Genomic DNA, 11800 nt, shown 5'->3' on the forward strand with positions numbered 1-11800 from the left:
GGGGGGGGGTAGTAGAAATGACTGAAAGATTAATAGGCTCTGTTTTGAGTTTTGTTCAAAAAAGAGTAACTTCATATAGGGAAAAATATATATCACATGTGCAGGACACCTTAAACTAGTTTTTTAATTAAGCGGCAAGGCAGAACAAAACCGGGGCTGTATCAAGACATGAGGACTAAACCCCAATTCAACCAGACCCTCTGTTCTGTCCTCATTCTCCATCTCCCTCTCTGTTCCTCTCTCTCCCTCTCTGTGCTGACAATCATCAAATATACAGTTGAAACCAGATATTTACAAACTCTTCAGATCAAAACACAAACACTTTTTTAATTGTAACATCAAATCAGACTAAATGTTTATTTTTTTAGATTGATAAATATAAAAAACATATTTGTTAACTCTAAGAGTAAAGAGAGAAACTATCTGTATTTCTTAATTGCAAATGGCACCAAATTGTATTCAAAATTGAGCCACACTTATGGAGCTCCACGATTCTTTTCCTGGTGTTTTGGTTGATGTCTCTTGATTTTCCCATATTTTCAATATTTATCTAAAACAAAAGTTTACTCTAAATTGATGTTGTACAGTAAAAATGTTTTATGTTTTCTCCCTAAAGTGTATGTAAATATCTGGTTACAAATGTGAATATCCTGCTGTGTACTGAAATCCCTCTTGTTTTGCATAGAAATATACTGAACAACATACAAAGCATAATATATAAAATAACATTTACCTGAGTTTTTTCTTTGAAAGAACCCTCTAATGTCCATTCTTATATTTCAGTACATAACTGAAACCGATTTAGTCGGGGAGGGTAAGAACTGAAAATATGAAATAAACACACGTAAGCTAAGATTCTAAAAAAAATAGCATTTGTTCGGCTTTTCATTTCGCCATTTGTTGATTCACTTGAAGAGCAAGTAAGGTAATATTGGTCAAGTGATCAGTTTCATATCAATCTTTCGTGATGCACCGTCATATTTACATTATTTGTACGGTGTGAATGATTTGCTTTGGTACCTGGTCAAACTTAAGCTCTCCTTAGTATGGCTGGCTCCGTTTCTCCAACAGCGCACTCACAGGCAGCAGCTGCCCCGCCCCCTCGCTCAGTCGCTTAGTGCCTGAGCTCGGATCATACCAATATCAGGGGGGATTCACGCACAGTCCTAAATTCCCACAGTGTGCACTATGTGCTTCGAATATTGTGTGTACTTTTTGTTTTATACAGTTGTCAGCCAGGCATCTAACTATGAAAAAATTACACTCCAAAAGACCCCGGGCTTCTGACAAAACAACCCGGGCTTAAGCCCAGTAAGCCACCCCCACGCTCCGCCCCTGGTCACGACCCTATAGCAGGTCTGTTGAAGCAGAAGTCACGACCGTGATCCTACATCCTGTTCTGTGCCTGAAACAATTCCCTTTCATGTGCTTATTTTCATAATCTTCCGCTGAAACGTCACTCTTCTGCGTAAAAATGCAACAAACAGTCATTAATCGAGAAACTAAATTAATGCACGTGACTGGAAACTTTAAATAAAACATATAATACGCCATAACAGAGTAAGCATTTCTAAGTGTGCGATTTAGTTGTGGAATGAATGTGAATGATTAATTAATTTGTTAAATTAAAGGATAAACATTTCGACAAAATAAATCTCTATATTATTTTATTTAGAAGCAAAACGGCACCCGGTTCATAAAAGAGTACTTGATACAACACAAGCAAAATGAAGAGACCATACAGAGCCCCAGGGAAATATGATGCCCTGAAGAAAAAAACAAACAAACCCAAAATGAGATAATTTTTTTTTCTTTCTTTACACACCAGCTCAAGGGTCTATTGATCAAGCATGTGCCACACCCCTACAGATAATCAATTATTTGACCAATAAATAAATAAATAAATAAATAAGCAACAGTACTTAAAAATATATATCTGTATACAATTTCAAATAAGTGACAAAATACAATTCCAATCACTAACCATTTGAGATCTCGTGCTCTGTGTGACATAAAGAGCAAAATGAATCACAAGAAAAATTCACGACAACTAAAAAAGAAGAAGAAAATAAATCATTTTACAAATTGAAATTGCATTAGGTTTGAATTTTTCTTAACTTTCAAATACATTAAACTTTTCTAACTTGCCTACTCTGTGTACGGTTGGATTTGTATGTAATGTGCTTTAGTTTCTATTGCAATCCTTTGTGATGTCACATAATTAAACGTTGATTTGCACTATGAGAAAAGAAGCCCTCACCCTGTTTTTCCATCTACGCATTTGCAAGTGTGCTGCACTGACTACAGCACGTCTACCATTTGTTGCAGTCAGTCCGCAGTGTTTGTAGCAGTCAGTTACTCTGCGTGTCTCCAGGAGAAGTGGCTGTGTGCCATGCCTGTCCTGTCAATCAGCGCTGATTGCGTCGGGCGGGCATGATTCGAAGGGAAGCAGTGCTTTCCCTGGTCATGAGCCGCGTCACCTGGTCTAAAGTGAGTCCGGCCACTGCTTCTCCATTCACCTGCAGAATTTCGTCACCGATGCCAAGGAGGCCTACGTACGGGCCTTCTCCGCTGCCATCACCCACTTTTTCAACATATACACCTGCACAAAGGAGAAAAAAGAGAAGAGAAGAAAGATGAATAGAAAGAAATGAGTTAGAAGTAAATGTGTCTTTGGGTTCATAGAATTTCTACTCTTTTTATTATTACAAAAAATGAAATTGAAAATGTAAAAACATACCTGTGTCTGGTCGACCTTTGCCCCTTGAAATAACAAAACCATAAGGACCGTTTGGGGGTTTGATGAGCTCCAGGAGGATACTCCCATCAGGGAAAGCCTGAGTGGCCCGGCCCACCGGACGTGCGATTCTAGAGGGAAGTACATCTTCAACGCTCAAGGCCCTGTGAAGCTCAAGCTGAGGGCTGTCAGGGCTGAGGAAGCAGAAATTCATTATTTCAATAAGAGTGTGAGAATTTATATAAGTCATCTTCATCACTCAGTTCTTCTGCTTGGTTTTGTTTGCCACAGTCACCTACCTGAGTGCCAGGCCGTATGGTATTTGCACCTCCCCAAGTATGGTTGAACGCTCTGTTCTTCTCTCTAAACTCTGCACAGAGGAGGCTTTACGCAGCTGGGCCAGTGGCAGCACCTAGTGGCAAATGAATGGCACTGTAATAAACTGATTTTATTTCTTTTCACCAAACCAGCTTCCAGAACCATAATATTTTGCCTTTATTACACCTATAAAAATATGGTCTGCTTGGCAGCACACACACACATACAAAAAAAGGATTAATTCCACTAGTGTATTCCTGAAACTGCAGAGAAGGCAGCAGACCTGTACAAAGTAGAAACTTTGGCTGGTCCACTGTTGAAATGAACTTTGTACAGGTATGTGAGGAAAATGACATTACTTTTTACCTTCTGCCTGTATGAGGTTAAATTTGTATACATTTATTGTGGCCAATCATGATGTTAAAAACATGAGATATAGGAGCGCAGCAGTCAACAACACAACAAAACATTTAGACCTCTTGCTCACCGTATTCAGCGTCTGCAGGGAGGGTGTCCTCTGTATGCGGATAGTGGGCTGCGGTCTCCGTGTTGGGCTTGGTGATGCTGAGCTCGCCCGGGGGGCAGTGGGTATACTGAGCTGTTCCATACTACTGGAGCGACCTCCTTTCACAAGCCTACCGACACTGTTCAGGCCAATGGAGGAAAAGAAGCGACGTAGGAAGAGCTTTGGACGCCCATCCAGCTTTCTGTAAAAAGAAAATTGTGATTTTTCTTTTAAATTAGACCTTAGCACAGACTTTAAATATATTGATCTAGACACTGTTGCATCACAGTGTGAACTACACACACACTGAGAATTGTTATTATGGACTGAGATTATTTTTAAGAGCTGTGAAAACAATTTTATAAGTGTCTTCCTTCTGTAAAGGATCGTAATGACTACAGCTATATACTGTATTACCAAAAGAGGGCAGGATTGCTCTGGTATTGAAAGAAGCTTTCTAACAACAAGAACAACAGCCTGTCTGCTGAATAGGGTTTTAATCTACTAACTGCTGCACAACAGTGTTGGTGGGGGCAAGGGATTTATTGTCTAAGCTATGGCAAGAACATTGTTATCTTGGCTTACCTAGACCCATCACAGTTTTCCTCCCACAGGGCCTCAGCTTTCAGATGTTCAGCCCTCAATAGCTCTGCTCTGAGGTCCTCAGCCCGAGACATACCCAGGCCACGTATTGCACGGCACTCTGAACCAGAACCAGAATCCCCACTTAAGCCTACAAAAGGAAAAGAGTACATAATTAAATGTCAGTATTATCCTGATCTTTGCTGAAAGTAAACTTCTAACTGCTCTTTTCCACACTACAACATTTATCTATTAGTGCACACAAGTAAAGTTTATAGGTAGCTACAGTTCACTTCAGAAACACAACCAAAAAGGCTTCTTTATACTTCCACTTGTCTGCAGTTCAGACAGACATATTGTACTTTTTCATCAACATTTATTAGGTAGTCAGAGTAACATTTACTTTGTAGCTCATGCCTTTTTCATTTCCTTCTCATTACTTTATTAAGGCTTCATTATAAAGTTAAATATCCCTAAGAATAGAAATTACTCAGAGTTAGTTTCTTGCTTAGTTGCAACATAGGACCATGACTACATTTAAAACATTAATGATAAACGAATAGTATGTGTAATCGTATAATGCTGCTTTATGTACATTACTGTTGCCACTCACCTGCACCATCTGGAGTGGCATCCCAGAGTTCAGAGGCTGGCAGGTCTGTGGCTAGTCTGGCTGGGGAGTACCTCAGAGTAGAGGGTCTGATGCAGGACACTGGGCTGCTACTAGCAGGCACCCCTGGGGTTAAAGATGCTGGAGACTCCCTCCTTGTGTCTGGAGAATCCAGCAGAGATTGAGCTCCACCCTCTCCTCCCTGATTTGAGGTCATCTGGAACTGAACCGTGGACTGACCAGCAGCAGAGCGATTTCTTGAGCTTGACTTGAGAGCTGACTTGATAGGCAATGCAGGGGTTGGTGACTCCCTTAGTCCACCAGATGCTTCAAGCAAAGGTGGCTCCAGAGAAATGGGGCTATCAGGTGCAAATGAAACAGCTCTGCTCAGGTTGACTCTGTTACGTGGATTTGAGTTACGCCGCTGAGCCCACGACGGGCCATAAGGGCCATGACCAGACTCTAACCGACTTTCTCCTTTCCTGCTCCTTCTCCTAAGTTTCCCAAACCCTGATGACTTCCATCCTGTACTAATTTCTCTATTTTCGCCCAAAACATAAGCGCCGGCGAAGGTGACAGTAAGAGGAGCTTTAGGACGAGTGCTTGCCTCCGCTTTGTTTGGTGACACCCAGCGAGGAGCCACTTTTCCTCTTGGGTCCTCAGGGTTACCAGGCTGCTGAGGCTCAGCGTGCTTTGGATCTGGTGGCGATGAAACTGGCTGAGGTTCTCTCACCACAGAACCACATGATTCACATTTCTTCACCAGCACTATTATCTCTTTAACCACTGTTGTAGTTTCACCAACAGCAGGCTCATCCTCTTGCTTCTGTGTAGGAGGCATAGAAACACTTCTGTGGTTTCTGTTCCTCTCTGAACCGCTGCTGCTGGAATCTATATTGCTGTCTTTACTCTTGAACCTGGGTGTCCCGGGCCTGCCACGCTGTCTCACTCTGTCCAAGTAGCGAGACTCTGCTTCTTTTTCTGATTCATCCTCAAAGCGTACACGGGTGGGTGAGCAACCGTACCTTCTGCTTCGACCTACTTGGTCGCTGGGTGAAGTGTCTCTCTGACTGGGGACAAGGAGGGGACCAGATGAGACTTGAGCTGGGAGCTCTTCTTTGGTTTGAACAGCTTTTTGTGCTGTTGTTGGACTGGGAGATTCAACTTGCTGTTTCCTCCTGTAAAAAATGACAGAGGTGTGGGTATTGGAGACAAGTTTAAAGCTCCAGATACTTTGTCGACTTCTCCATTTTTATGTTATTAGTTTATCAAAGTCAAATGTGAAAAATGTAGGAAAGCTGAATCCATCATCTCGGTATCAGATGGTAGCAAACATACGACTCAATAACATGTGCACCACTGGGCACATAATATCAAAATATAAGGTGCTAAAATGACATTTACATAAACTGTAATAAGACATACTGTATGTGTTACAACTTTGTCTGTCTCAGGCACCAATGACCAGGTTAGTGAAGCAGTCAGGAATGTAGGGTATATTGCAAATTCTCCTAATCCTAATTTAAGTGAAAACTTCCTGCTGATTTAAAGGGATTTCTGAAACAAAACTACACAAAGTACACACTATTACATAAAAAGAATAAAAGCAAACATTTTCAAAACATTGTCAGCTTTGCTTATGTAATTACAAAGCAAAAGTCAAGTTCTAAAGCTTTAACTTGTTTTCGGTTATGCAACATTAGCTTTGCAGGAAAGGGGCAAGTGCAAAAGAAGGATAGACAAAGCACAGAAGAAGTGTTGGGAGGGAGACGTAAGGATGGGAGCAAAGTGATAAACAAACATAAGAAGTGCATAAACAGGGAAAAAAGAAGAAGCAGACACGCTCAAAGTGGGACTTTCACAGTCTCTAACCTCAATCCCACAAGCTCACACAGGCCTTTTAAGTTAACTTACACGGTGGATCTTTGATCAGAATGGGAGCGTCTGCTGGAGCGATCGGCTTTGATGTGATTGGAGCGAGCCTTGAGTCTTGCTCGCTCCAGAAGAAGCTTGGCCTGCTCGTGTCTTGGGCTTAGAGGTAGTTCATCGCTGATTACAAGAAGTGACCTGAGGAGCAATGGGAAGAGAGACAGAGAGTGGAAATTAGTACCGAACAGCAGGGAAATGGATAGAGTTTAACTCGCTAATGAGACAATCTGCCAGCATCTGTCTGAGAATGCTGGATTTTTGATAAAGTGTTCAAATTTTCAAAGCTTATTCTGTGCTGACACATATCCAGAGACATCATATTTCCCCAAAGATTGACTTAACATGGAGCCCAGCAAGCTGCGTCTTCCTAAGCTGTCTTATGTAATATCAGATAAAAAGACTGGGGCGTGGCTCTAGTGGTCAGCAGCAAAGGGGAATGTCATCCATCCATTTATCCATTCATCCATCCATCTTTATGCCCAGCAGCTAAGCTGCTCTGCATTGTGCTTCATCGTCTGTACTTCTCTTTATCCCCTGGCCCAGTGATAAAGATAGCATGATACACCAGCCACGTGGATTATCTTTGTAATCTTTGTAAGTGTGATTCATTCTCTCCTGTGTGACAAGATGAGAACATATTGTCTTTCACCAGATTACAGTTTGTTGTGTCACCACAGTATTCAAACACCAGAAAAAAGAAATCAACAAAGTTGGATCCTGTCTTTAAATATCATATGCAACTCTTTATTCTACAGTTTATAACCATGTTCAAAATAACAACCTTTACTAAAAGGATGGCTTCCAAAATTGTGCAACTGGTGAAAAAAGATAACAGTGTGCCAGGTCGACAAGTGTCGAGCGAGTATCAAACATTACACATATTTGATACTCGCTCAGTATCGCCAGTGCACTGCTTTTGACAATACTCGACTTCATCTCTTCCCTGTGATTAAACCTGATTATCAAAGTGTTTGTTTGGATTGTGCACCACGCATAGTTGCCTCATTGGGTAGATTTTCTCAAGTGCAGCTGTAAAAGTGAAATTTATGAGGAGAGGATATAAATAGTCCAAAGAGATTATCTGTCACTACCCTTGCCAGGAACTACATTGCTCACCTTAAATAGGGTTCAAGTTCCTGGGCCAGAATGGCTGAGTCTGAGGCGTCCAAAACAGGATGGGCACCTGCAACTGGTATAAAAAAGGAAAAAGATATGAGCATATATAAAAGTGCAGTCAAAATTTCTTCCAGATGAAAGAAGGATTTCTTGTCTTTGTCTCTTCCTTCACCCAGACATAATGTGCTACAGCGCATTAAATTATTGTTTAATGTTCCATTTTTTTAGGACTTGCCTTGCGGCAAACACAACTGCAGAGAGAGCAGTCAGCCATGACGTGACCAACAAGGACATTTGGGTATCAAAGAAATTGGGACTTGCTATGATCAAAAGGATTTTCATAAACCTTATAACATTAGGTTCAGATTACACTCAGTGGCAGTCTCGGAGGTCATCCCTAACTCATCTTTAATCTCGGACAAAAAACCCCCCAAAACAAAACAAAACACACACACGCACACATACACACACACACATACACAGATTATGTAACTGCTGAAGGATAAAAGCAGATTTCCCAGAGACAAGAGGGCAAAATCATCTCATCATCACGAACTTGCACCTGCATCTCCCGTACTGGGCATTGAAACTGAGATCTGTGCAATACCACATGATCATTGCATGGGAAAAAATATCATCTGTCATCCTACAGACATACAAAGACATCCATTAGCGCGCCGGCAGAGATAAAAAAGACAGGGACACTTCCCCCACTGCTCTATTAATAGTAACACCCGTATGCACATCTGCACATCTGACATCTGTTCAGCACTGGGAACCAGCCAGGTTACATTCTGCGTTTCAATACAACATTGTAGGTAGGCAGACTACAGCTGAATGGGGCACTTTAAATGGCTGCAACAGATGGAAATCATTCTAAGCAGACAATGTGCATAAATTATTGACAATTTTCCAGCTTTAGAAGGTTGTTAGGGGAAAAAAATCAAATGCAAAATTTAACCTTTTCTGTCCTCATCCAAAATGCTAACACGCCACAGGAGCTGATCCAGCTCATAACATTTGACTACACTTCATGAGGAAGCTAAAGTAATAGAGAAAAAAATATGACTAAGTCACAGCCTTTTATTGAAACTATATCAAGTATTGTTGTCATAAATATAGCAGCATGTGTTTTGTTGTCTTTTTTTAAATAAAGGCACGCTACTAAAAATGCTATTATTGTATAGCATAATAATACTGCAAAAGTAAAGTTATGTATTTCATGCCATGGCCAGGAGTTTCAAAACACTCTACAGCTTATTTATCAGTAAAGCATTACTAAACCCCTTCTCAGATGGCTCCATGCATTACTTTTTCGCTTTCTCTATTATTTTCCTTAATAGACCTACCGTTATAATCCACTCTGTACGTCGTTTCTTCATCATAGCCAGTGATTTCTCCTTCTTGCAGTTCTCTCACTTCCCTGTAGTGTTGTTGTTTTTCCCTTAACTTTGCATAGGCCCTCTCCTTCACCCTCAGTTTATCATCAGCGCAAAGGATTCCACTTTGTGAAGACATGCTCTCCGAGCTGTCTGAACTGCACAGTCCTTTATTGGGATCAGTCACATCTGTCTCCCTCTGCTCATACTTGTCCAGGTACCACTCCACACTACCAGAGTTTTGGATTTCAGAAGACACATCATAGTCATTCTCCAGACCTCCCACATCATTCTTGTTGCCTGCTTCAGCCAGTTTAGGCTTTCTCTGAGGCTCTGCTACTGCCTCTGTCCGAGTGTAGTCCTTTAGTGGTAATGTGGGGGGTGTATTGTGAGGGTCAACCCCATTGAGAAGCAACGTTTCTGGGCGTGCTACTCTCCAGAAGCCCTTTGGAGGGGCCCAGTGTCTTGCTGAAGGAGAAGAAGTGGAGGAAGTAAAGGACGATGCTGTAGAAGCAGAGATGTTGGAGGAGAGCACAGGTGGTGGTGGAAGAGGAGGAGGGGAAGGGGATGGGCCATCCTTGCTAGTGCTTGGGTTGTCAGACGGAAGACTCTCCAGACTGGTGCCCTCTCCAAGCCCACAAGGCTGACCCGTTGGATGACTGACCTGTCCATCATTCTTTTCTGACTGCTCCTCTTCCACTTCCTCCCCCTGCTGTACAATTTGTGCTTCAGCGGGAGGACTGTGGATCTCCAGCCTGACTTGTACCTCTACCTCCTCCTCTTCATCACTGCTGCTTAAGTCCTTTGCACCACCTGATCGCCAGGAGGGAGCAGGCAGAAACAGCTGGCCTTTCACTTTGGGTCTCTGTCTAAGGAGGACTTCAGATGAAATGTGCCCCGCTGGGTTGCTCACCAACACCTCCGTGTCAAATCTTCCTCTGTCTTTCTCCCTGTCTCTTCCCCTTGTTCTTCTCTGCGTGATCGACTTCACCTTGGTCTGCAGGGCGTGGACAGCTGAACTTTGAGCAGGGGGAGGAAGAGAAGCATTCAAAGTGGTGGTGGGTGCTGGGAAAACAGGCTCAGGAACAGGACCTGTAATGAGTCCCCAGTTTATGGGAAGCCCAGTGGGCAAAGGGGAACCGGATTTTGATTGGATATTATCAGCAGCTTTCTCTTCCTCCATTGGCTAGTCATGTACAAGAAATTCCAAAGAGATTCTGAAAATAAAGAACAAGAAAGATAAAAACCTTTCCTATTCAGGGTATTCTACATCTCTGTTACCAGATACTTTTTTCCTGTGTGCCGGGTAAGGAGATATGTAATGTGGACTCTGTCACGTTGCCTTATCCAGTGATTACTTTGCAGGGCACAGGATAATCCTTTGGAATCAGAATAAGCAACTGCTGCCTGCAACTGAGACCCTACAGGGAATAAGCAGTATTATATGTTTATGTTTGGTTGTATATATCAGAAATAATCAACCATGTTTTTCCCTGTTTGCCATTCATTAATAGAAAAACTGGAGGAAAAATCAGCTAAAGTATTTAAAATTCATTATTTACCCATAAGAAATACGCACAACAGCAGTTTTCTACAGGCTACTGTTGGTAATTATGTAAACCGCCTCCATAAAAGCAATTTTAACTCATTATTATCATTAACAAAGTAGCTTCTCATCACATTAAGAGACAGGCTGGTTTCGCTATTAGAAGGCTAACAAACATTTTTTTAATGTACCTGCACTTTTGCTGAACACGGCGTACTTTGACATGCAATCCCAGCATCGATGGTCACGAGAAAGTTGCCATAAATTCTTGGGCAACCGCACAAATTAAAGTTGCCCTCCATAATAAAAAGCTGCGCCAAGCGTGCAGTTATTGCAGCGCGCATCCTCGCTTCACCAACAGGCGAGACGAGCGACGTCCCCGTGGATGAAATAACAATGATAATAACAAGATTTCCAAACGTTTCTCCAGATTTTGAGGTTATGTTTTCACTCTCCCTCTTTCTCTGTCGCTCTACGTAGCTCCGAGCGGTGTCAGGCGCGTCAGCGGTCTCTCAATCGTGCCTGGTCTGATAATCCCCTCAGAAATCAGTGGGATTAAACAAAAATGGAATAAAAAAAATGCCTGCTTTAATTTCGCTCTTGCCTCATGAGTGGAGCTCGAGTAGAGCTCTGTGTTGCGCAAGTGCACACACACCGATTCCCTCCCCGCTGTAAAAAAAAAAAAAAAAAAGAAAAAAAAAGAATAAACCAATGAAAAAGAGAAAACATTTCTAGTAAAATGGCTTGGTGACCTCTCGCCCAAATGAGATATCCCAGACTCTTTTCACTCTTTATTTCGGTGGCTCTGGTTGCAAGGAAGTGGGGTAGGCTCTGCTGCGTTTTAGGGAGCACGGGTCTAATTTTGTCTCGAAAAACAAAAGTCAGCTGATTCTTATTTGTCAATACAGCTCCCTCCCTCCATCTTAATCTGTCCGAGCTCCCCCCTTCTCTTCGTTTGTCTAATACAGATACACAAAAATTTTAACATATATGCACCCGTGCAAACTGAACAGTTTAACTGTGAAAATGTTCCCAGATGTGATCTTCTCAGCACCTGCCCAGTTTTGGTATTTTGTGT

General features: G+C 42.0%; 1 protein-coding gene across 1 annotated transcript; it reads right to left on the reverse strand.

Annotated features, from left to right (window-relative positions):
• Positions 1 to 1650: 1650 nt before the first annotated feature.
• si:ch211-13f8.1 (uncharacterized) lies at positions 1651 to 11380 on the reverse strand. The gene is made up of 10 exons (XM_004542629.6): positions 10914 to 11380; positions 9147 to 10393; positions 7798 to 7870; positions 6667 to 6819; positions 4756 to 5930; positions 4146 to 4293; positions 3543 to 3762; positions 3037 to 3149; positions 2741 to 2931; positions 1651 to 2602 (listed from the first exon to the last, which is right to left on the reverse strand). The coding sequence occupies exons 2-10, from the start codon at positions 10357 to 10359 to the stop codon at positions 2409 to 2411; spliced, it is 3480 nt and encodes a 1159-aa protein (XP_004542686.3). The 5' UTR covers positions 10360 to 10393; positions 10914 to 11380; the 3' UTR covers positions 1651 to 2408.
• Between the last annotated feature and the right edge of the window lie 420 nt (positions 11381 to 11800).

Source organism: Maylandia zebra, linkage group LG18 (assembly GCF_041146795.1).
Source record: "Maylandia zebra isolate NMK-2024a linkage group LG18, Mzebra_GT3a, whole genome shotgun sequence".
Classification (NCBI taxonomy): Eukaryota; Metazoa; Chordata; class Actinopteri; order Cichliformes; family Cichlidae; genus Maylandia; species Maylandia zebra.

Coding starts and splice junctions, on each gene's coding strand:
- si:ch211-13f8.1 (XM_004542629.6), bottom strand. CDS start 10,359: ATGGAGGAAGAGAAAGCTGCTGATAATATCCAATCAAAATCCGGTTCC. Junction 3,763..4,145: donor GAAAACTGTGATGGGTCTAG/GTAAGCCAAGAT, acceptor TTCTTTTTACAG/AAAGCTGGATGGGCGTCCAA. Junction 2,932..3,036: donor CCATACGGCCTGGCACTCAG/GTAGGTGACTGT, acceptor CTGCTTCCTCAG/CCCTGACAGCCCTCAGCTTG.